Source organism: Bubalus kerabau, chromosome 8 (assembly GCF_029407905.1).
Source record: "Bubalus kerabau isolate K-KA32 ecotype Philippines breed swamp buffalo chromosome 8, PCC_UOA_SB_1v2, whole genome shotgun sequence".
In the NCBI taxonomy this organism is placed as follows: domain Eukaryota; kingdom Metazoa; phylum Chordata; class Mammalia; order Artiodactyla; family Bovidae; genus Bubalus; species Bubalus kerabau.
Window position 1 is genome coordinate 106,560,079 of NC_073631.1, and position 24,541 is coordinate 106,584,619.

The window sequence follows — 24,541 nt, forward strand, 5'->3', positions numbered from 1 at the left end:
TCTCTCAGTCCAGCATGCGTGCAAAAAACCTCGTGCATCATAATAGCCAGACTGCTTGAAACATTGTTTTAGGTTGAGCACAGTAAGAGAAACACGAAAGTAAATCTTAATCTCTGACTCCACACTTCTGAAAATGACCACTCTGAGGGTGGAAGCGTGGTGTGCTGGTGCTATGGGCATGCACGCACGGGCAGGCATGAAAACACACGCATGCACACACACACGCAGTTAAAAAGGTGAAACCGTTGCTTTAATTGTGCCAATCGTGGGACGGGGAAGGTGCCAGGCGAGAAGGCATTTGAAGCAGATTGCCCCATTTAGGGAGATATGATTCTTGGAAGCGAAGACTGGCACCTTTCCTAGACTAAAGGTTGCACTGAATAACCGAGGAGCAGGAGGGCAGCAGCCAGGCTGCTCAACCTGGCTTTGCAGCAGTGTGGAGGGCAGGGGGGACTGCTAGGAGCCGGCTCCCTGCTCCGGCCCAAGGCTGTATCCAGGTAATCCCCGCGCCTACATCCTTAGAAAGCGGGTGGAAGCTGCAGGTCAGGCCTGAACCGCAGGGCTGGGGAGAGAATACAGGACACTGAGTGCCCTGTCCTTTCATTTCAGAACCATGTGAAGAGCGACAGTGACTTTATCCAAGTCTCTCTCTCAATGACAGAAGGAGTGGGAATGGGAGGCTACTCCATGCGGTCACATAGTTTGGGGTCAAGGAAATGCCCAGCTGAAGCTTCATTGGCGTTGGTGGAGAAGAAAACCAATGTATCAGCACCTCTGAGTGGAGGTCATGAGCAGAGCTGGACCCTCACTCGTCAGACACACCAGGATTGGTACCTTCTCTCTCAGGAGGAATTCTGAAGGTCACTAAGCTCAACTTCTCCAGCGGTTCCACCAGAAGGTGCTCGTTTCCAATACCTCCAGTAGGAAAGGAGTCTCTGATCTTCAGGGCTGTCCACGTGTAGAGAGTTCAGCATGAAAACGTCCTTCCTGAGGGTCTGAATAAATGTGCCTCCTGTGGCTCCTCAGCTCACTGGTTCCAGGTGGGTCCACAGCTACTGTTCTGACCCACCTGCCCTTCAGATACTGCGTCTGTCTCGCACTGTTCAATTCTCAATTAGTGCCTTTCAGACGAATGTTTTCTTGTAGCTGATTCAGATGCTTTAGGACCATATTCTATCCTACTGTTCCCGTTTCTCAGGTGCTTTAAGGAAATCTATCTAAATGAAGGAATCAGTGAATTAATCAATCTGTCTCTTTCTCCCACCCTCAGCCCATAGATGCCTAATAACATAAGGGTAACCTTGTTGAAAGTCACATCTTTTGAACAAAATTGAGGCAATATAAAAATCCAGTATTGCCAATCTCGAAACCCTTGGACAGTGATCAAAAGTCTCCTGTAAATACACACACAATCTTACCTATTTTTATAAAGTATCTTTTTTCATACACTGATATTGAAGAGAAGTAATTTGTATTCAATCTTATTTTTCTGACACTAAATTATTTCTCTTTTCCTATAAAATATATTTTTAAGTTATGCTATTTTTTCAAAATTTTTATTATACTTTTTTTTTTTAACAGCAATTTTAGGTTCACAGCAAAACTGGGCAGAACGTACAGATTCCCATGCACCGCGCCCCCCACCCACACTCATTCATCAGCCATGTGCTCTTTAATGTTCTTTCAGGCTAGCTTGAGACCTCGATCTTAAATGTACCACTTTTTTCTATTGTTAAATGTGATCTGTATCCACACAACCACTTTATAAAAGAAATTCTGGAACACAGCCCCTGGTAAACGTACAACTTCTGAAATGTTCCTGAGCGGATCTATCTCATTTAAAACTCCCTTCCCAGGACCAGAACACCTTTACCTAATTTCTCATGTTTATCTTATGTATCTTACAAAGAAGTCTCCAACAACAGAATCTAGGGCATAAAATCATCCTCCTGCAAAGATAATGAGTCTCCTAGACAGAAGTTTCAGCAATTCTCAGTCATTCATGCTAATGTAAGAGAAGGTAGCATTAGCCATCACAAACCATATATCACACAAAATTGTTTTTACAGAGCTATTGGATATAACACACGACTTTCCTTCCTAGAGAAAAAAAAAAATCCATCCTCTTAATTATATTCTGCCTAGGGTAAAATAATTAATTTATGTGTGCTAAACCACACAGTAATTTTTAAAAGTAGAGGTGCTCTAGAAATATAATAGATCCAATCATTCATTCAAGAAGCATCTAGTAACGCCAAATATTTGCCAGGCTACTGGGGACTATTTAGGCATTGGGGATTTAGAACTGAAAGCTCACTCCTGTCCTCATGAAGTCTCACTAGAGTGGGTGACAAAAAGAAACGAAATACAGAAATTCGCAAATCAAAGCCACAATGAGACCCTGCTTCACACCCATAAGGATGGCTATAATTAAAAAAAAAAAAAAGCCATAAGCTACAACGTGGGAAGAACTTGAAAACATTACACTAAATGAAAGAAACCAGGTACAAAAAAGATGATATGTTGCATGACTTCATTTATATGAAACTGTGTAACAGAAGGTAGATTAGTGGTCTCCAGGGAATGAGGGGAGAATGGGACCAGGGAATAACTAATAAGGGCACAGAGGTTCTTTTGGGGTGAGGGAAACATTATAAAATTACACAGGGGTAATGACTGCACAATTCTGCATGTATCTTAAAAACCACTGAACTGTACGCTTTAAATGGTGAATTACAGCTCAGTAAAGCTGCTAAAAATCCATATGGAAATCAACAGTCTTCATACATACAAACAACAACCAATTAGAATACAATGAAAGACTATTTACAAGCATAAACTTAAGATGTTAACTACATAAGCTTTAAGTAAACTTTAAACATTACTAAAGTACACAAAAAGAGAACACATGGAAAGCACACATGAACTCAGATAAGACTCAAAGTCTTGTAAAGATGTTAATTTCCTCTGAGCAATTTATAAATTTAATGTGATCCCAATGGAAATACCAACAGATTTCTTCTAAAATCAAGACAGGTTGATTCCAAAGTTCATATGGAAAAACAAACAAGGGGAACAGCCAGGAAAACTCTGAAAACAGCAACGAGGGAGAACGAGTCCTTTCCTATATTAAAAGACAATATATATCTCAATAATTAGCAACAGACAGACCAATAGGAAAATACAGAGTCTGGAAACAGATCCCTGAGCCTACACTACAGGAATTAAATATACGATAAAGTAGACATTATGATACTGTGGAAAAAATATAAACTTTTAAATAAATGATGTTTGGACAATTGTATATTGGAAAACTATAAGGTTAGCACCAAATCTCAGAGCATACCTGTTTACCAAACGAACAAAGATATAAATGGAAAAACACAATCACAAAAGTACCACAGGGAACTTAAAACCTGAAATAGGTAATGTCTTTTTAACTCTGACTCAAAATGCAGAGGCTATAAACAGAAAGGTAAAAGTGATTACATAAAATTAAAAAGATTTTTAAAGGGCAAAAAAACCACCATCAGTGAATCAAAACATATATGACCAACCTAAAAAAATATCTGCAACTCATATCACAAACAATATGTAAAGAGCTCTTAGAAATAAAGGAGAAAAAGATAAACAACAGTAGGAAAACAATTTGCATAAAAATAAATACCAAATGGCATTTAAACGAATGGAAAGATGCTGAAACTCACTTATAATAAAAGAAATACAAATTAAAAACCTACATTGAAATACCATTTCTCACCCACAAGCAAAAATCCAAAAGTGTGATAACAGAGTCTATGGGCAACATTCTGGGGAGTCAGGCACAAGTTCATATATGGCTTGTTCTAGTGAAACACGATACAAATCCTAACTGAAGGAATTTGTCAATGTCTTTTAAAAGTTACAGATGCACTTACCCTCTGACCATACAATCCCACTTACAGGATTCTGTCCTACAGATGCACCTGCATGAGTATGCAATGACATGTTTATAAGATGACACACTACAGATGGTTTGCTAACAGCAGAGGACTGGATACAATTCAAGATTATGTTAATATTCCATTAACCTGATGTGTCAACAAAATAGGTACTTTGTGGCCATAAAAATGACTGAGGATAATCTCTATGTACTAATATAGAGAGAGTTGAGAAGATATTCTTAAGAGAAAAGTTAAGATGTAGAACAATATATGTGTTACCTTTTGTATAAATAAGGTAACAAACTAACAAACACAAACACACATACTCTCACACAATTTGAATTTGCAAAACAAAAGACTCAAAGGGTCAAGCAAGACACTAATAAAAACGGCTATCCTGAGAGAACAAAGTAAAACCTTCATTGTGCATATATAGTGGATTCTATCTATATAGTTTAAGTTTAATTATTTTAATTTTCAAACAAAAAATGTAGAAAGAATAACTTATTAAACTCCCATAGACCTGTCATCTACATTTAATATTGGTATACTTTTGACCTTTTGGTCATGAAAACGCATTACCTCTCTCAAAAAAGTTAAATTATAAAATTTCTTAATTAAAATTTCAAAGCTGAAAGCTACGAACCTAATTATATGCTAAACTGTGACACAGTCACCTTGATGAAAAATTTAGAGATTTCAGAACACAGTTTTAATTACACAATTGACCCTGGAACAACACAGGTTTGACCTGCATGGGTCCACTTACACACTGCTATTTTTCAGCAAACATGTTGACTTTTTTTTTTTTTTTTTTGTAGATTTGCAACAATTTGAAAAAACGTAGAGATGAACTGTGTAGCCCTAGAAATATCAAAAAAATCAAGAAAAAGTTAGGTTATACATAAAATATATTTAGATACACATGCAACATGAAGAGGGCATGGCAGCCCACTCCTGTATTCTTGCCTGGAGAATTCCATGGGCAGAGGAGCCTGGAGGGCTACAGTCCATGGGGTCGTAAAGAGTCAGAAATAACTGAGTGACTAACACACACAGGTAACATACAAAATGTGAGTTAATCCACTGTTTATGTTGGTGGTAAGGCTTCCAGTCAACAGCAGGCTATCAGTAGTAAGTTCTGAGGAAGACAAAAGTTATACACGAAATTCTGACTTTGAGGGAGGCAGGGCTGGGGGTTGGTGCCCCTAACCCCTGTGTTGTTCAAGGGTCAACTGTATATCCATAGTTGGATGCATGCTAAGGAAAAGACAAAAATTACAAAGATGTGTTGAACTTTCTTTTGTAGTTTTAGCATTTGTAATAATATAAATATTAGTATCCTGAAACTTAATTCTTATATTTAGAAGAAGAAATAAAGATTTTCTAGAATAAAGATTTTCTTAGAGAAGAGAAAGGAGTTACAATGATAAAATTGAGGAAAATAAGTGAAAGCACAGGGTAATTAAAACTAAACTAAATAGTATCTAAACTCTTAATTTTTAACAACATGTACTTTCCACTTCTGTCCACTGAAATTCTCTAGGAAAAAAGTCATCTCTGTAGCAATAACCACTCCTAACGTCCAACCTGTGGCGTCTAACACCACTGTCCAATACCACTGCAAAGTCCAAGATGAGTCTGGGGCATTTGTGCCATTTAGCAGGAAAGCTTTTCAAGACTGCAGAGGTCCTGTCAAGAGGTCACATGAGCTAGCTGAAGGGGTCTCACTGCCTAGAATTGTAACAAGAAGACTAATGATTAAAATATGCCAAATCAATAAAAATCCGTGACTACATGATTAAAAAAGGCAGGAAAAAAGCCTCATTTCTCACTATTTTAAGTGGCTATTATGCAACTCCTTACTCTGACAATTAATGATTAAAGGGTGCCTGCATGTGTGCGCTCAGTTACTTCAGTCGTTTCTGAATCTTTGCAACCCTATGGACCACAGCCCGCCAGGCTCCTCTGTCCATGGGATTCTCAAGGCAGGAATATTGGAATGGGTTGTCATGCCCTCTCGTATGTCTCCTGCATTGGCAGGTGGGTTCTTTACCACTGACACCACCTGGGAAGCCCAATGAAAGGGTGAGTATTGGCAAAGATCCTCTCTTCCTAGTAGGAACTATCATTTCAGGGTAACCAGATGGCCCCAATGCAAGAGGAAAAGTTTTACTTTACATAGGATATGAAAAGAATTAGGAAAACACCATTTTACAAAACTTAATGAAATGTATGAGTTCAGCAGGCCAAGAATTATCATTTGGTGTTAAAACCCCTCAGTAAATGGTCTGTATGCCAAAGTTACACCTCACAGAGCACTTTTCGGTCTCATGGGGGAAAACGGGAATGGACAGGGGAGGGTCCAGGCTGTCATAACCCTCATCCAGAGGTTAATCTAAGCATCACTAAGAGTGGGTCTCTGGACACTGAAGCTGGTGCCCAGAATCAACGCTGGGGTATTCTAGTCCCAAATGATGAACCTGAATTCATCGAGCCCCTACATACAGGATACAGGAGATGAAGAATCAAACTCAGCACCACCCAAGGAAGAAACCCTGCTCATCTAGAAGACAACAGCTTCTATGGGCAACTGGCCCATTTCTTAAGAGAGAGAGAGAGAGAGGGAGAGAATGTGTGCCAGGTGGGGAAATGAAAAGAAAGTTATGACCAGATGCAATGCGTGGTCCTTGATTAGACACTGATTTCAACAAACTGGCTTCAAAGGACATTTGGGAATCAATAATGGAAAAATAAATATGGACAAGGAACTAAAGGAAAAATTGTGCTGAAATAAAGGTTGGAAACTGTTCATTAAAAGAAAAAAAAAAGCCAGTTACAAAAGCAGTTCTTTTACTACATCATTTTGGTGTAAAAGAAAAGCATATATATATGTACATATACATGCACAGAAAAAGACCTACAAGGATAACAGCGGCAATCTCTGGAGAAAGGAAAGAGAAAGGGGTGGGGGGCGGTGTTTGCTTGCCTTCCTTTACTTTTTTGAATCTCTTGGCCGTACTACACGGCATGTGGGATTCTAGTTCCCTGAGCAGGGTTTGAACCTACATCTCCTGCACTGGCAGTGTGGAGTCTTAACCACTGGACCACCATGGAAGCCCTTGGCTTGCCTTTTTCTCTTCTAACTTCTTATGATGCATAAGTGATGTTTCTGTAGCACATCTCTTGAAGACTTTATATAAGGTTTTAAATTTCATCACTGCTAATCTATGAAAGACCATCTAAGACAATGTACAGTCTTCCTAAAATATGCTGAATGGTCTGTCCATCGAGAGCAGGCAGAGTTCTTGGGATGCTCCTCAATTTGGAACTTTGCTGCTTAGATCATTCTCTGAGAAATCAAAGATTTCTTCCCCAGACTATAGCAATGCTGTAGGAGAAGGCAATGGCACTCCACTCCAGGACTCTTGCCTGGAACATCCCATGGATGGAGGAGCCTGGTAGACTGCAGTCCATGGGGTCGCTAAGAGTCGGACACGACTGAGCGACTTCACTTTCACTTTCCACTTTCATGCATTGGAGAAGGAAATGGCAACCCACTCCAGTGTTCTTGCCTGGAGAATCCCTGGGACGGGGGAGTCTGATGGGCTGCCATCTATAGGGTCACACAGAGTTGGACACAACTGAGGCGACTTAGCAGCAGCAGCAGCAGCAGGAAAAAAACTAATACCACTTAAGGTCTGAGAGGGGTGGGGTGATGCTTTTAGAGAAGAAATTAAAGCCAGTGTTCAAAAGGGGTACCACAAATGCCTTGTCAAGCACATTTCACTTTCACTTCCCTCGTGTGAAAACATTACCAGCAAAGTTCAAAAAATCTTTCGGAGAAAAGGGAGACCAGCAGGACTGAACACAGCACTTGAGTCCCAAGGAGAAAGCCCCGGATTAGGTGTGCCTGATGGCAGAGTCCCCCTCTGACAACAGACACACATTCACACCCACTGACAGACTCGCTATCAGAATGACTTTCTTTAATCATCACTCTCAAATTGAGAAGATACACTAGAGGCTCTAGAAGGGTGACTTTTGCAGGTCTCTATACAAAGAACGATCTTCATACAAAGATCTGTACAAGCAAAAGTACACTGTACAGTCGTGTGTTGCTTTAACAAGTCTCAGGAAGTGTCTACAATGCATGCGAAGGCAACTCGAGCAGAGAAGACAGAAACGACAGCTGAGGCTCTATCTTCCTAGAGTGTGTGGTCTGATGGGGCAGGCAGATGGAAAACACACACACCCAAACACATGGATGCCTGAACACGCCAAGTGCCATGAAGAAAAAGAGCAGGGTGTCCTGAGATCAGAAAGGGGGCATGTACTTTACCGGAGGAAGTGACATTTCAGTTGTGACTACAGAGTGAGCGGGAACTGGCCAGGCAGAGAGTGGGCAAGCCTTCCATGCCAGACTGTGAGCAAAGGTGCTGAAGCAGGAAGGAGCAGAGGACGGTCACCCAGGGGCAAAGGGAAGACTGACCTAAAGTGAGGCTGCAGAAATCCACAAGGGCTGTACAGTAGCCATGTGACTCAGGATTTGGGATTTTACTCCAAGAGTCAGGGGAAGCCGCTGGCCACCCCAAATGGGACAGTGGCCACATCTGAGTTACACGTAAAATCAACGTGGTTGGAAGCTCAAGAATGAATGGCAGGGGCGGGAGGGTGGGACACGTCTAGAAGGCAGTACAGAGAAGATGTGAAGCTGGATTAGATGAGGCTGCAAGCGTGTCAGTCGCTTCAGTTGTGTCAGACTCTTTGTGATGCCAAGCACTGTAGCCCACCCAGCTCCTCTGTCTGTGGGATTCTCCAGGCAAGAATAGTGGAGTGGGTCACCATGCCCTCCTCCAGGGGATCTTCCTGACCCAGGGATGGAACCCATGTCTCCTGCAATGCAGGCGGATTCTTTACCCTCTGAGCCACCTGGGAAGCGGGATGAGGCTACAGGGGTCCAAACTATACCCTGAAGGCAGAATTCAGCCCAAAGCCCATTTGTGTAAACAGAGCTTTATTGGAACACTACTCCGCCTGCTCATCTACGTATGGTCTACAACGGCTTTCACTATCAGGGCAGAGCCAAGTAGCTGTGACAGAGGCCATTTGGCCTAAAATATCTGCTATGTGGCCCTTTCGAGAAAGCCTGCTGACCAATGGACTAGCGGGTGGCAGTGGAGAGAGACAAAGTTCACTATGTAAAACTGATTGTCGCTATTTGCAGATTCAATAATCTTGCTAATATTTATTTGTAACTTCAAAATCAATCCTCGGCAGGTGCTTTCACAGTCACCCTGGGCACGCACACACTGCCAGGAAAAATCTGGGCTGCGTGATGCCTGATGCCTGTGTTCCCAGCTGAGGTCAAACGAGGTCGAGCTCTGACTTCTTGCTTCACCTCTTATGTCAATACTATAAGCGAGCTTACTTTCCATGGTCTACTTAGGACCACGTTTTTCACATTTGGGGGTATTTTTTGTTCGGGATTTTTAAATGACCCCCAAGCATCATGATGAATGGGTGTCTAGTGTTTGTAAGTGTGAGCAGGCTGAGATGTGTCTTACAGAAAAATACATGTGTTCGGTAAGCTTCATTCCAGCATGGGTTATAGTGTTGTGGGCTGCAAGTTCAACGCTAATCAATCAACAGTATGTATTAAAGAAGGTGTCATTAAACAAAAACACACATAAAACACAAGGTTCTGTAGTGATCGGCTGATGAAAATATGACCAGAGGCTCACAGGAAGCCAATCCTAGGGACAGAGGTTCATCGTCCCCTAACGTGGCACCCGCAGAGACTTCACAGAATGTAACCACAGTGAAAAGCAAGAATGGCTGTACTGGGGAGTCAAAAATCAATACAATTCAGTGACGGATTAAATATAAAGTAAAATGAAGTTGAGGATGACTCTCCGGTTTCTGATATGAACTACTGGGCGGAAGGAGATGCTATTTATGGAAATAGAGATTTCTGGGAGAAGTACACACTTCGGGTGGTTGATCAAGATTTTTCTCTTTTACACGTTAAGTTTGAGATGTTTGTGAGACATCCAAATAGAGATGTCGTGTAGATTGTTGGCTTTGTGACTTTGGAGCGCAAAAAAAAGGAGTCTAGGTGAAGACACATCTTTGGGAGTCGCTGATACACAGAGGTGGTGTGTGAAAGCCCTCGGGGATGGTTACGTCCCCCAAGAGCAGGAGGAACTCTGCGCCTTCCTGAATTCGCAGGCAGGTGAACTTAAATCTTTATCAAGGTGCTTTGATTTGTTTAATATAAAAACACTTAGAGGAGGAAATTAGGTTAACCTGGTGGTCTGTATCTTTGATATTGTTTAGCTGCTAAGTCATGTTCCACTCTTTGTGACCTCATGGACTGTAGCCTGCCAGGCTTCTCTGTCCATGGGCTTTTCCAGGCAAGAATACTGGAGTGGGTTGCCATTTCGTCCTCTGGGGGGATACTCCCCACCCAGGAATCGAACCTGCGTCTCCTGCACTGCAAGCAAATTCTTTACCACTGAGCCAGCAGGGAAGCCTGGTCTGTATCTAGAACCAGATTAACGGTCATACTCCTTGATCTAATAATGCTTCTTTGAAGAACTGATGCTAAAACCCAGACACCCCTTAATGTTACCCCGAGTGACACTGAGAAATGATTCAGGATAGAAGAACCAGAAACAACTTTAACATCTGGGGAATGTTACACTAACAAACTACCAATATTTTCCTCTGTGATTTCTTTGACAGATTCTAAACTTAGAAATGTCAACCCCTCTGGAGGTTTAATAACTACCACTTCTGTTTCCTCCCAGCTTTCTTTAAAAATGGATTTTTTTTTTAAGCCACTGATAAATTTTACCTTTCTCCATGAAAACGCAGGCTGCTTCAGGGTAGGGGTGCTCATCTGTTTCACTCATTGCTACACCCTTAGCACCTAGAGCAATCCCTGGCTTCCTGAATGCGCTCGACAGACTTTTGTTGAATTTAACATTTTAATCACACAGAATTTATGTTGGTATAATGATGTGAGGTGATAACATCCGTTGAGACTTTTCAAATTGCTATCACGTGGTCCCGTCCCCATTTGCTCAATCAGGTTTCCTCTTCCCGACTGCTTCGTGGAAACTCCTTCGTCATCTATTAAACGCTCACAGACCACAGGGCCTTAAATCTGAGCACCTATTTTGCCAGCTGATGGGGCTGTCAAGTTTCGTGCCAAATCTGAAGCTTTATGGTTTGGCTTAACACATGGCAGAGCTGGCCCTTCCACTGCTCTTATCTTTCAGACCTGACGGTTCTATGCGCCCACCACCTTCTCTTTCAAGAAGACCAAAAGGAATCAGTGTTTCCAATTTTAAAACATTTATTCAGGTTCTGATTGAAACAAAGAACATTTATATTCGGGGGCAGAACCAACATATTTACAAATTTCTCTTATCAAGGAAGGGACTGGAAGGACTTTCTGCTTTGCAGCTAGAGCCTAGTGGACAGGGGCAGGGGGTCTGGGTCCAGGCTACTGGGTGGCGGGAGCAGCTGGGGATGGGGGTTAACCTCAGCTCAGCCACCTGTTAGTGGCTAACCTTCCACTACCTCTGGAGTGTAACATAGCGGGGACATAACCTACCCTGCTGCATTACTACAAGGTGACAATGATTTAATAGAACTGAAGCCTGAGAACAAAACTGGAACTTCCAAGGGCTCTGTAAGTATTAGCTGTTATCATCTTTCCATAACTTTTTTTCTTAGAGGTCTCAGTAAGATTATTCTCAGATCTCTGTTTTAGCTGCTCAAATGGACCCATGGCTTGGCTGCCCCGAACTATACCCTCCTCTGCGCCAGCTCCCGGACTAAGACCTTGACACTCACCATCTCACTTCTTCCTCATGGATGGAGAGGAGGTGAATGGGACAGCAGAGGGGGGCTGGGGTGAGGGAACGGGCGTTTGTGGCTTCAATGCTCTGGCACCATAAGCCCCCACGGTGGCCGCCCCTGCTCCAAGAAGGTACCAGATCCTTCCTACTGGGGATCCTCCCCGCTGTATGCTGCACCCCTCCCACTGCCCCATGTGGAGCTGGGTGGCTGGCTGGTCAAGCCAAGAACACACTCCAGTGTCAGGAGGGCTCCAGCCCTGGCTTATGAGATCCTGGACAGGTTAGTTAGTCTCTGTAAGCCACCATTTCCTCTTCTGTAAATGGAGAAAATCATAGTGCTGTTTATGTCAATTAATAATAATCATATATTGTTACCGGGAGACATTCCTGCCCATTCAGTTCTGGGGTCCCAGCACTGAATTGGATAAACTACAGACTGCGTGTACAGACGGGTCCTGGAGAAGATGGAGCCTCATCCCTCCCGGAGTTGAGGCAGGAAGGCAGGAGGCTGGAGGCTGTCTCAGCTAGGAAGGGCGTCAGAGCTGCACTACCGCACTGTCAGGTCTCTCTGACTCCCAACCACCCAAGGCAAGTCTCCATCAAAGCAACTACTGTCTGACTTTAAATACGTACGGATTTCTCATTCTGAGTGCATTCCTCTAAAATTGGGGTTCTCAATTAGAAATGCAAATTCCCGAGCCCCACCCCAGACCTACTGAAACAGAAACTGTGGGGGTGGGGCCCGGTGATCTGTTTTAACAGGCCCTCCGGGTGACTGACAGTTTTCAAAGCTGGAGGAGCACTCTTCCCAAACAGCTCCCCGACACAAATGCTTCCCAGAGAGAGAGGCCCAGTGTCCTGCTCTTGGACCCTGACACCTACAGGAGTGTAATGAGGCGGACACACGTCCAAGATACACAGAGTCGGGGAGGGAAGGAGCCCAGCTGGCTGTGGGCAGGTGAGTCGGGGACGGGAGGAGCCCGGCTGGCTGTGGGCAGGTGAGTGGGAAATAATAAGCAGGTGGAAGCAGAGAGGTGAGATGACATCAAAGGGGAGGACAGGAGGAGGAGCGGCTGCCTGTGTCAGTGGCAGAGACGGACAAGACATAGGAGCTGCGGGATGCACTGGGCTCTCTGGTGAGTTTCACTGTGGGAGGAACAGACTTTCCGCAGCCAGGAACAGGAAATGGGGCAGTTTCATCAACCCTGCTTTATGGAGCAACCCTAAGTAGAAGATCAAGGTGGAGGAGGGAAAGAAAGGAGCAGGGCATCCAGTGAAGCAATCGGCAGCCAGGACTTTGTATAAACAGGAAATATTGTCGGGTCGCCTTTGTTGCCCAAGCTTTTATCAGCATAGCTCTCACAACAGGGCAGCCGGGGCTCCAGCCCTGAACCCCATACTTTGCAGGTCTCAGCCACACCCCTCCCCAAGGACAGGGTGCTCTCCCAGACCATGTTCTGGGTCCCTGGTAATCCCTGTCCAAAAGGTCTCATGCCTACTTGCAGGCCTTCCCAGGGCAGGTCCCTTCCCCAGGCAGGGGACTGAGTAGGTGGCCAGGAGGCACCCCGAGGTCCAAGGGGAGGTGGAGGTGGTCGTAGGCTGGACACAGAACCCAGGAACTGGTGGGCTGCAGGCCGCCCTGCACCATCACCCCAGGATTCACCAATGCCAAGTCAAGCCAGCCCTTCATGTAAAAGTCTATTCAAATACTATGCAGGGTTACTCGTCAGGGTGGAAGACCTCAAAGGGAGGTGGGGAGCAGCAAAACACAGAAGACCACCCCAACAGGATTCGGTCTGGGGTTATAAGGGCAGGCCTGACAACAGGGATAGGGGTCAAGTTTTGGTCAGGTCAAAGGGAAAGAAAGGATGACTTGAAGCTCTACCTTAGAAAATCAGTATTTTTTAAAATCAATTAAGTTTTTAAAATCTAATTCTGCATATGGTGCAGCTTGTGGGATCTTAGTTCCTCAACCAGGGATCAGACCCAGGCCCTCAGCAGCAAAAGTCCAGAGTCCAAACCACTGGACTGCCAGGGAATGCCCAACAATTTTTTTTTTTTAAGCCACTTAATGACTGAAAAGTGCGCTGAGGTTCTGTGAAACCTGTCACAATTGTATTGGTTTCTGTGATTTTGTGTGCGTGTGTTTTTGTTAATAAGTAGCTCGTGGTGACAAGCTGAGAAATTGCTCAGGGAAACAGAAGGAATGACTTTCTGACAGAAGGCCCTTTACAGACTGGTGCAGAAGGCACATGGCCTTGCTTTCCTGGGACAGTGGGAAGGAGCCCCCTGGGATGGGCTCAGGCAGGCACCATGGGCGGCAGGGCAGCCAGGGGGACTGAAGCCAGGGACCTCCCTCTGGATTTTGGGAGAAGGTTTGTGGTTCTGACAGCCTTGTGGGAACCATCCTGGTGGAGCTTCCTTGGGCTGTGCAGCCCAGTGAAGCTCACTTGGTGGTCAACATCCTGGAGTTTCTGTGCCCATGGCTGGGGGAGAGTGATGCAGGGGGTACCTCACTCTGCCCGCCTCCAACTCTCAAGACGATGCCTCGACAGCCTATTCTCACTGCTCTGGCCTCAGTTTCCTCAAGTGTCTAAGGTGGATACAAGTGTGCAAAGCCTTCCCTGGGGTTATACTGTAACCCAGTAAGATCCTGAAATACTGTGATGCCAGTGTAGACTGTGAGAGAGCCTATAAAAAGAAGAGATTCTTTAGAAAGACAGAATAAAGTCACCCCATGGTATCTGAGGAATGTTGGTTCCAGGAGCCCAATCTCCTTGTACGCGCCAGTCCTTTACATAAAAATATGTAGCATTTGTACATAACGTACATTCATCCGCTTGTGTACTATAAATCAGCTCTAGGTTACTTACAACACCTAATACAATGTAAATGTTATGGAGATACTGGCCAGGAGCACAACAAACACAAGCTTTGGTTTTTAAAACTTTCTGCAATTTTTTTCCCCAAATATGTCCAATCCGTGGTTGGTTGACTCCACAGATGTGCAAGCTATGGATATAGAGGGCAGACTGTAAATATCATGGTACTGCTAACACCAGCAAGCTTCCCTGGTCCCAGACCACCGCCATATGGGCTGGGGAGGAACGTGGAAAGGAATAAATACTCACTGAAGCCTCGGGTCAGGCATGCTGCTTGGTGCTCTTCCGCACTCTCCTGTGTGACCCCAACAGCAGTCCAGGTCCATCACCACTGTGCACACACCTCCCCCTGCCCCACATGGCTCACCCTCTGGCTGCCTCACTCCCTTTGTTATACCCAGGCCAGGAAAAATCACCTCGTTCAAGAATCATTTCGATTATATTAGTCCCCTTCTCTGCACCATAAAATGCCTCTCAAATTAGCACTCGTTTTAAAAAGCCTTTGGACAACTGAGCCCAAACACTTACCAATCTCGTCTGCTGGTCTATTTTGTGCTTACACTCTAGCCAAGCAAAAATGACTTTGCAAATGAATTCCATTAGGCCCTCTGCTTGTTCACCTGGTTACCCCAGCACAAGCGATCTCACGGTTTCCACTGTCACTCCGGGTAGGACAACCTCACTTATCTGACATCTTTGGAAATAAGGTCGAGCCACAGAACTGATCTATATGAATTAATTTCCTCTCTTCCAGGAACTTAACTCTTTAAGAGGCCTTAAATCCTTTTGGGGGAATAAGTCATGGAACAATTAAATCAAAGAGTTTCTTTATTTATAACCATTTTCTAATGGAAACATTTCTGTAACACATTAGAGACATTCCCAGTCTCACTTAACAGAACATAACGACCATCGATTAACCTCTTCCTGACAGTGCAGGTCATACTCATTAATGAGTAACAGTGATCACAGGTGTGCTGGAGCTGAAAATGTACCTGCTTCAGCGGTGTATGCTCCCACCAGCCCCACCCACCATTACAAATTTCCTTGAAATTCACTTTCCTGCAGAAACTCCTTCTATCAGCCTGGGTTCTAGTGTGTAGCAGACACAGAACTCTGGAGGGTGTAACTTGCTGCCTTTCTACAATTTCCGCAAAATTTCAAGAACTTAACACCCTGCTTTTTTTTGGTCAGAGCTCTATTATTTCTTCATTAGAGAAAAAAAATCAAAATTCCACAACTACCAACAAACCAGAGTTTTCCCAATTGCTTTACCATGTGACTTTTGAAAGGACTCCAGACACACGTATCATTAAAATCTGCTTCCTTGATGCTATGAAACTAGAAGTTCTCAATAGAACTGGCATGATGGATCACTGTTATTATATAAGTCCTTGGAAAATCAGCTCTTTATATTCAACTCCATAGGTTGAATCAAAGGGTAATATTGCTATAGAGGAAAATGGTACAAATATAGGGGGAAAAACAAAACTTACTGCAACATCAGGATGCAGTCTGTAACTATGTAAACCCAAAGTGCCATAACCCAATGTTAGGGCAGGTTCCAAAATGATTTTTCACTGAGGACAGACAGCACAGCCTGGGGAGAAAATCCCCTGTCCACTCACATATTAAACTGCATTCTTTCTGTTACAATGAAGGTTTTATGAAGTTTACAGCATTAGCACATGCAAGAGTCAATCAATCTTAATTCTGCTTTAACACAGTGGCATTTAATTAATCAGAACCTACTAGAGCAAAAGAAGTTAGGCAAGAATTGCTAAAACAGACCACTTTCAAAAACACTACAAATCTCTTCAATGCTGTGTTTAGAAATAAGCAGCTGGAAAACCACACAATTATTTTGCAGTTTTAAGAGTCTGCTGCTTTTTAAAAAATTGGCAACTATTTCAGTAGCTTACTTTCTAATGGTAAAGTCACCCATCAGAAAATTGCCAATTGAATGACGTTGCCCATCACATCTTTTGTCTGGCCCTAGACCAAAGATGGAGGGATAAGGGCTACAAGTCTGACTTGAACACCTCACTGACTCGTTGTAGAGAACCTGGAAAAACAGCTATGGCTCTGGCTGACTCAAAACCTCTAAAGAGTCTGACAAGTGTCCTTTCTAAACCTGAATGAACCAATATTGCATCAAATTGTCACACCAGCCCTGGACGGTTATCTTCAGTTGTCAAGATTCTTCTGAGCCCTCTCTCCTCTTCTTTTGAGAGTAGTTCAACTTTATGTTTTGTTTTTTTTTTTAATGACTTATGTCAGCTGCATTCTATATGTAGGATCTGTTAAGTAAGGTTCTAGAGAGCTACAAACAGAAGGGTGAAATTCAAAGGGTCAAACAGAAGATGGCCTTGTTAGGGTGAGGGATGGTTAGACACAAGTACATACAAGAAAAATAAAGATCAGAACCGAGGAGGGAGCAAGCTAACCAGTGCAGGGCTGGTGTGATGTAAGTTATTACTTAGATATATTAAAAGGAAGTGTCAATTCAACAAGCATTTATTAAGCACCTACTAGGTTTAGGAACTGCATGGTTACTACAGGGGACACAATGATGACTCAGACCTGATTCTTGCCCTCCAGGGGCTCTCCATGAGTCAAGAACCCTGCAGTAAGGGGACCATTATTACAGAACTGTGTCCAGCTTTGATCATCACCATTTTTTCTGGTTTTGTGGAGAAATGAGAGCTCTCAGAGGGAGAGGACCCAAAACAGGCTCTGTGAGGAAAAAGCAACAGTGACTCGGTTACTGCCTTCAAGTACATGAAAGGCTTCAGAAAAAGACACTGAGTCAAAGAGAACAGGTTTGAGTGACAACAGACGAGATCTCAGGCCAACCCAAGAGTGTCTTGACCATCAGATTAACAGAATGCTGGAACTGGTCACTGAGGGAGTTCCTAGGGTGGCCTTTTCCTGGAAAAAAATTTTGTGGGTGAACAGACAATTTCAAGTCACGACCATTCACCTTCCTGAATGCCACAGGGTGAACTTATTTATCCCGAGGTCCTCTCCTGTTCTGAGCTCCATGCTCTTGCGAGGCGGAGTTGGTCTTCTTCCACAACTTCCTTCCCTGAGGGATCTACAGAGTGACCACCCGATCTATATCCCCACCAATAAGTATCACAAAGCTACCTGGAATTAAGGATCTCAGCCAGGCAGCAAAGTCAGGAATTCATTCTCCGACAGCCACGTAAAATGAATAGGTCCACTGGTGATAGAGCTGGGGACGCCAAATGCCAAAAACATAAAGTCTCCAAGCGGCATGTGCAAATCAGAAACGTGGTGCATTTACAAAGGTATAAAATGTAAGTAATGAAAGAGGAAGATGGAATCTTCTGCAAATTAGAGATGGTAATTTCCAAGGAAATTTCTAAGGAGATTTGTAATAGGTATTTTCTGCATTCATAAATACTTTTTTGATCCCAAAGAAAATCTTTCTAGACAAAATAAAGAAATGGAGGTCTTCCCTTTATACCTCAAGAAACATGAGCACGTAAGACGTAAGAACTGGTTCAAGTTCTTAAAGGCACACACATAAAGGCATTCTATCTTGAGTTCAGCTCTTGCTTAGTTTTGACTTTCACTTCCCATCACCCCTGAACTCAAGGACAGGGACCCCACACAAACGTCCGTGGAATGGATGTTCTAAAGAAGCGCCCTGTCTATAAAGTGGGGGTGAAGGTATCTACTCTGTGCGTCTGTGAGGAAGACAAGTGGGTCAATGCAGGGAGAGGATGTGCCACAAACTAAGCTACAATTATTACCATGAACTTCAGGCATCTTGGCTTCTTTTAGAGGAAAAATAAAGACCTTCCTATATTCCAGGTTTTCCATTTTCTTTCTCTGCCTCCAATCCTCACCCCTCCCAACGCAGTACTGCCACACGAAATGGAACTATTACGATTTGGGGCCTTTCAAGTTCATGCTTCATCGGATGTTATATAACATCTGCTGGCATTATTCTGAAACTCGCCTTTGACAGCAACCTGAAGAGCTTGAATTGTCATCGTGAGACCACCAGAAAGCACTGGCAAATGACATGTTCGGAGAACAATAAAAAATGTTCACGTATCATACCCTTTTGAGAGTCGCTACTTTGTTCCACTCAAAGGTGGTTCCTTCAAGATCGGTCTCTACACAAGGAAGAAAGAAATAAAGAAACAAAAAATAAAATATGAAGAATATGAGCAGCTGCAACTTGCAGAATGCACCACAATTTTTTTTTGTAGGAAAATCACGTTAGATGCATGGATCTAGTCCCTGGCTCGTGATCAGGTGGGTGTCTCCCCTCTGAGGAGGCCGTTCGTAAGTAAGCCACCTCGGGGCGCTCCCTTTCCTGGCTGGCCGTCTGGGTTACCAATGGATCCTGATAAAGGGCAAAGATTATCTTTCACACCTTGGGATATTTTCCCAGAGGCACAGCTGCAGCCCCTGAAACTCAGTTTGAACGGTTTGTTGCTTCATTTTTAGAGTTGCAGAGAATGTGCCATGGGAGAAGAGAAATCCTCTACCTGAAACCAGCAGAAGCTCAGTGGGAATAAAGACGCTGGAAAGGTCACAGAGAGGGTCAAAAGAGGCTCTTTCTTCTCTGGCCATAGGGGGCTTATTGTTGCTGGTGCCCAAACTGGAAAAGGAATGGCAGGAGATTAATAATTGAAATGTTGCTATTATTGGTTTTCTAAACTATTTGTGGCTTATTCTTTCCCTGGAGTCATCATGCCTGTAAGCAGCTCAAAAGATAGAGGGATTTAACATGTACTGAGAAAATGCCTACTACAGCCCAACGCTTTACACATACTTGTTTCTAATGGAGCCCTGGAACAATCGAATAAGGCTTTGAAAAGAAGAAAAAAAAAAAAAGCTCAGAGAAGTTAAGTAACATGCCCAAAGCCATACAGCTTGAGTCAAAGCCCAGGTTTCTGATTCAAGTATTGTACCACACTGTCCAGGATCAGGGATTAAAATTAATTAATGAGCCTTGATTCACTTCTCAAATGTGGTAAGAAGGAAAACAATATTTATACTTACTCATTTTTAAAAATATAAAACATAAACACAGAAAAAGATATTTCTGAACATGTGTCATCAAATTCTTTTAATGGAAGATGATTCAGAATCCATTTCTTGGTAGGTGTCTTCAGGCCCATCTGAGGACAGACTCTGATGCTACAGTTTGGGGAAGTCTGACTGTATGAGCCAACACTAGTGGACAAGGCACAGCCCAGGGAATACAATTTAGGGTCCTCTAATTTAGCACCTGTGGCACTAGAAACCTTTGTGGTTGGCCTCTGCACTACATGTTGGAAAAAGCCTTGCTAAGCAAGTTGATGGAGTAAACATAACTGCAAGGAGAATGTTTAACCTTCTAAAGAAAAGAAACCTTTTTAAAGAAGTTTAACTTGATCAGTACCAAGCCATTGAAAACTACTATGTTATTTAGAAACCTATCCTTAAAAGCAGGCTGTGGAAGGTTGATCACACTTTCCTACCCGTTGATTTGTATTATCAAACATACCCCGTTTCAAACAGACCACTTCTCTCTAAATACCTGGCAGTTCAGAATGCTCCACTAAAGCACTCAGGCCTTTACATCAAATCCTAGCCTGAGGCAATTGCACCCTATTTAAATAAATGAATATACCCCTGAATTCTGGCTTAAATGCCTCACCTGTCATTATCCTTCTCCTGAGAAGAATCCAGGGTTCAAATCTTTTAGTAGGGTGAAAACTATCAGAAATCGCTCTTGGAGAATTCCACAGGAAAAGCCCTGCTCCTCTGGGATACACACAAGGAGTCCATGTGCTCCGACCGGGATGTGGTAAAAATCAGGTTCGCTAAATCCAGGGGCTGTTGCCAAAGGAGGGAAAAAGGAGGTCATTGGAGTCCTAGAAGCACTCATCGCAGGAAGTAAATGTGGGTTCCACAGTGCAATGCCTATTAGAGGGGTCACCTGTCTGCTTTAGAGCATGACCAACAGTTGCTTTCAAAAAAGACCCAGGCCTGAGCTTGGGCGGTGATGCTGGACTGGTTCAAAAGGGGTGAGGAGGAAGAGAAGAACTACAAAGATTCGAAGAAACTCTTGCAGAATCAAAGGGCACAATGCACAGGAATGATCAATAGAGCACGCACACAAGACTGAGGGGCCCAGGGGTGGCAGAAGTGACCACGTAGGTCAGCTGGGACATAGAAGGCAGGCTTGCAAATAAAAAAAGTGAGCTCGAGACCTTTGAGATCTAAGATTATGCTTAAACCACAACGTCTTACACACCCACAGGTCTTTATCTGGTGTCATGCGCTGAAAGAGCGCGGTAGGAAGAACCTGAGTGCCAAGTCTTAGCCGCAGGGGGATGGCCTACATTCCGTATGGATTTAGAATGAAAAGAACAGGAGGGGAACAGCATGGTTCCCAGGACGGCTTTCTACCAAGTTGACAAAATACATCCCAACCCACATACCCAGCTCCTTGAGAAAGGGAAAGCAGCCTGTTTTACTATAGTTCTGAATTCAATGCCAAGTTCCTTCTCCAATGCTCACCCGGAGTGTCCAGCAGAGGGAGTCTCAAAGAGGTACTTAATAAAGAGAAAATTGTTTCATTTTAACACTCCATAGACAGTGGGAGCATTGACTGTAGCCCCCTCCCAGAGACTCAGAGGAACAATGAATGCCCGACTGGGTCCTCCTAGTATGTTCACAGAGCCACCGGGCTCGCTCCATTCTGTGTGGTGGAGTGATCAGAAATTTTGTTTTGTTTTGTTGAATGGTTAAATGGACCTTGTGTTCTTCAGAATCAAAGAGGAAAGCCCCTGGAATAACATCTCTCTGTTGCCTTCTAAACAGGCCCCTTTGTTTCTAAGAGAGTCTGAAAAAAAATATTTACAGTCCATAGGTTATTTACAGCCTCGTTACCCAGGGCCTGACTGGTAACTTTATTCCATCCAGAAACCTAATTCATTTGGAGCTCTGGAACTAATAACAGATTTTCTTTTCAGATAAGTTTTTTTTTAAATCTGCCTTTATAACAGAGATAAAACTATTAATGCGTTCCCTGTCTCACTGGCCATGACTGTTCTCCGGATTTATAGAGGATTAAAACCTCGCCCCTCCTCTCCATTCCGCACAAACCCTTGCCTCCTCTCATTTGGTATTTCATCCACAGGATATCTGAACAAAACCGAAAGAAAGCCAGATGGACTGACGCTCAAAGTATGTAAAGGCTGCTACTTCAATGATTTCATGAGAAAGACATTTTCACGAGGAAAATGACTAAAAAAAAAAAAAAATCAGACACCCTTTGGTTCAAAATCCCTCCTACTACAAGCACACACACACACACACACACAAACACACATCGAAGTGTAAAAACTTAGTTGATTCCGGTTTGATTTCTGGCTGGAAACTGACAGAACTGACTGAAGAGAAACGAAAGAGAGAGGGACTGCAGGGGAAAAGGAGTATTTGTGCCTTCCGTTCTTGTCTTTCTTCCTAAAGACAGACGAGAAAAAGGACCCAACGCCAGGTGAAGGTGCACCGCGCAGGTTTACCCAGACCGGCGGAGACCAGCGTCTTGGCCGCCTCCCCGACTGGCAAACCTAAACTACATTTTCCCTTATATACGCTAATGCGGGGAGATTTTCGCCTATTTCATTGTTCTGCCTGGCTCTGAAATGGACTTTTCCTCTCTGGCCCCCTCTCATCACCTAGCCCCGCACATTCCGATCCGACAGCCCCCCAAAATCTGAGGCTCGCGAAGAATAAAGGAGTGTGTGTGTTGGGGGGTGGGGGGGGGAGTGGAGGTAAACGGGAAGGAAGCTGGGAGAACGGAGAGTGGAAACAGATCACCTTAAAGGTAATTTTCTTTGCGGGCGGTGGGGGGGGGGGGGTGGAGATGGAAAGCTACACCGCATCACCTTTATTTCTTACAAATAAATAAAAAGCACCGTCACGGGTCTGTCTTTTTCCCGGCGCCCCCTCCCACCCAATTTCTTTTCTTCGGCCAGTAGCCCACCCTCGCACACCCCCCACCCCACCCCCGCCTCTTTCTCCACCCTGGAAATAAGATCTGTTTGATTCCGGATCCCGGCCGATCGCCGGGCGACCGAGGGGGTGGCGGGGAGGGGGGCGGGCGACCGGTTCGAGCCCCGGGGGTGGGGCGCGGGGAACGGGCGCCGGGGGGCTGCGGGCCGGGGGTGAGGGGGGGTGCTGCCCGGCGCGGGGCCGCGAACAGAACAAAGCTCCGGGGGCCGGGCGGCCGGGCGGGCGGGGGTCGGCGGAGTCGGCGGGCCGGCGCTGCTTACCTTCGTACACGGGGGCCATCGGGGCCGGGGTGTCCGCGATTCATGGCAACGGAGAAGGGATCGCGGCGCGCGAGCTCGGCCCCCCCAGCCTCAGTCGGAATCTGCCATCTTGAGCCTGTGTCTCCGCTCTCGGCGCAGCCGGGGCCGCCAGCGCCCGCATCACCGCCTCACTTGGCCGGCGCCGGGGGAGGGGGCCGGGCGCCGCCGCCGCCGCCGCCGCCGCGGCCCGGGCCCTGCGCGGGGCTCCCGGGGGCTCCGGGGGGCGGCCGGGCGGGCTCAGCGGCCGAGGCCGAGGGCCGAGCGGCCGCGGCCCCCGAGCGGGTCCGCGGTGGGGCGGGAGCCGGGGCGGGCAGCGCGCGGCCAGTCCCCGGCCGGGGCTCAGCTCAGCATGGCTGTGTGTGTTGGGGAGGGGGGCGCTCCGGCAAAAGTTGCAAGGGAGGCGGGGGAGGGGCGGGAGGAGCCGGGGGAGGGGCGGGGGGCGGGGGGCGGGGGCGGGAGCGGCGGCCGAGCGCGAGCGACGAGCGAGCCCGGAGCTAGGAGTCCGCGCGCAATCGAGCGCCGATGGCACGGATGCGAGGCGGGGAAGGCCGAGCGCAGGGCAGGAGCGGCCGGGCCGGTGCGGGGAGAAGGGTGGGTGGGGGGCGGATCCCGGGAAGCCGGGGAGGTTAGGCGGCTCCGCCGGGCGGCGGTGCACGCGCTTCGGTTCTGATTGGCAAGGGGGAGCCGGTCCGCGGGGGTGGCAGCCAGAACTTTGTGTGCGCGCGAGCTGGGCGGGAGGGGAACCGACTGGAAGGGGATCCTCGTCCGCCGGCGGCTCGCCCTTTCTCGCACCTGGTTGTCGCTCCCCGAGATGGGTTTGGAATGAATGAATGAATGGAGGAGTGGCCGCACGCGGTCCTCCCCGGACTCTCGAATGAGTGGAGGAGCTTTGGAAATCCAAATGAGGTCAGAGATGCGGGAGCCATTAGGCGCACGCTTATGAAATGCAGCCTTCGGGTGTTCGCTGGATTCCTGCGGGAATCTGGTTTCCGCCCCCATCCTCAGGTCTACGAGGTCTGGAGGGTTAAACCCCTAACCCCTATCACCTAGACGAGTGGTTGCCACCGATTGTTTCCCAGGCCTCTGCCTTCCTCAACACTCATGCCTCACAGAGCTTCAGACGCGCTCCAGACTCCCCAGCCCCGAGGCTTGCCAGTCCACTCCTGCAGCTAGTCTTGGGTTCTTTAATGGGATGCCTGCCATCGCCCCCAACTTAAGAAGACTTGATCTTCCTCCTAGACAGTGTTTTTAAAACTGTGGGTCGTGACGCAGTAATTGATCATAACAGACATTCATTGGACAGCAACCAACTTTTTAAAATAATGAAATGTACTAGAATAGTACACTGCCCTTAGAGTAATTATTCGTTTCATAAACCCTTTGTTTCAGTTATATATACTGGACAACTGTACTGGACCAGGATACAAGTTGTATTTCCTGCTGTGGGTCATGGGTCAAAAAAAAAGTTTAAAGTCTGTATTTGGGGGATGTAAAATAATGAACAAACCATTATT

General features: G+C 45.4%; 1 protein-coding gene across 2 annotated transcripts in view; it reads right to left on the reverse strand.

Moving 5' to 3' along the window:
- Window positions 1-23,184, reverse strand: part of HIPK2 (homeodomain interacting protein kinase 2) — a 192,044-nt gene extending 168,860 nt beyond the window's left edge. The window contains exon 1 of one of the 2 annotated variants that reach the window (XM_055591074.1): window positions 22,989-23,184. In XM_055591074.1, the coding sequence (XP_055447049.1) occupies window positions 22,989-23,007 (19 nt within the window). In that variant the 5' untranslated portion in view covers window positions 23,008-23,184. The remainder of the gene's footprint in view (window positions 1-22,988) is intronic. The other variant, XM_055591075.1, reaches the window with a different exon arrangement.
- Window positions 23,185-24,541: the final 1,357 nt, after the last annotated feature.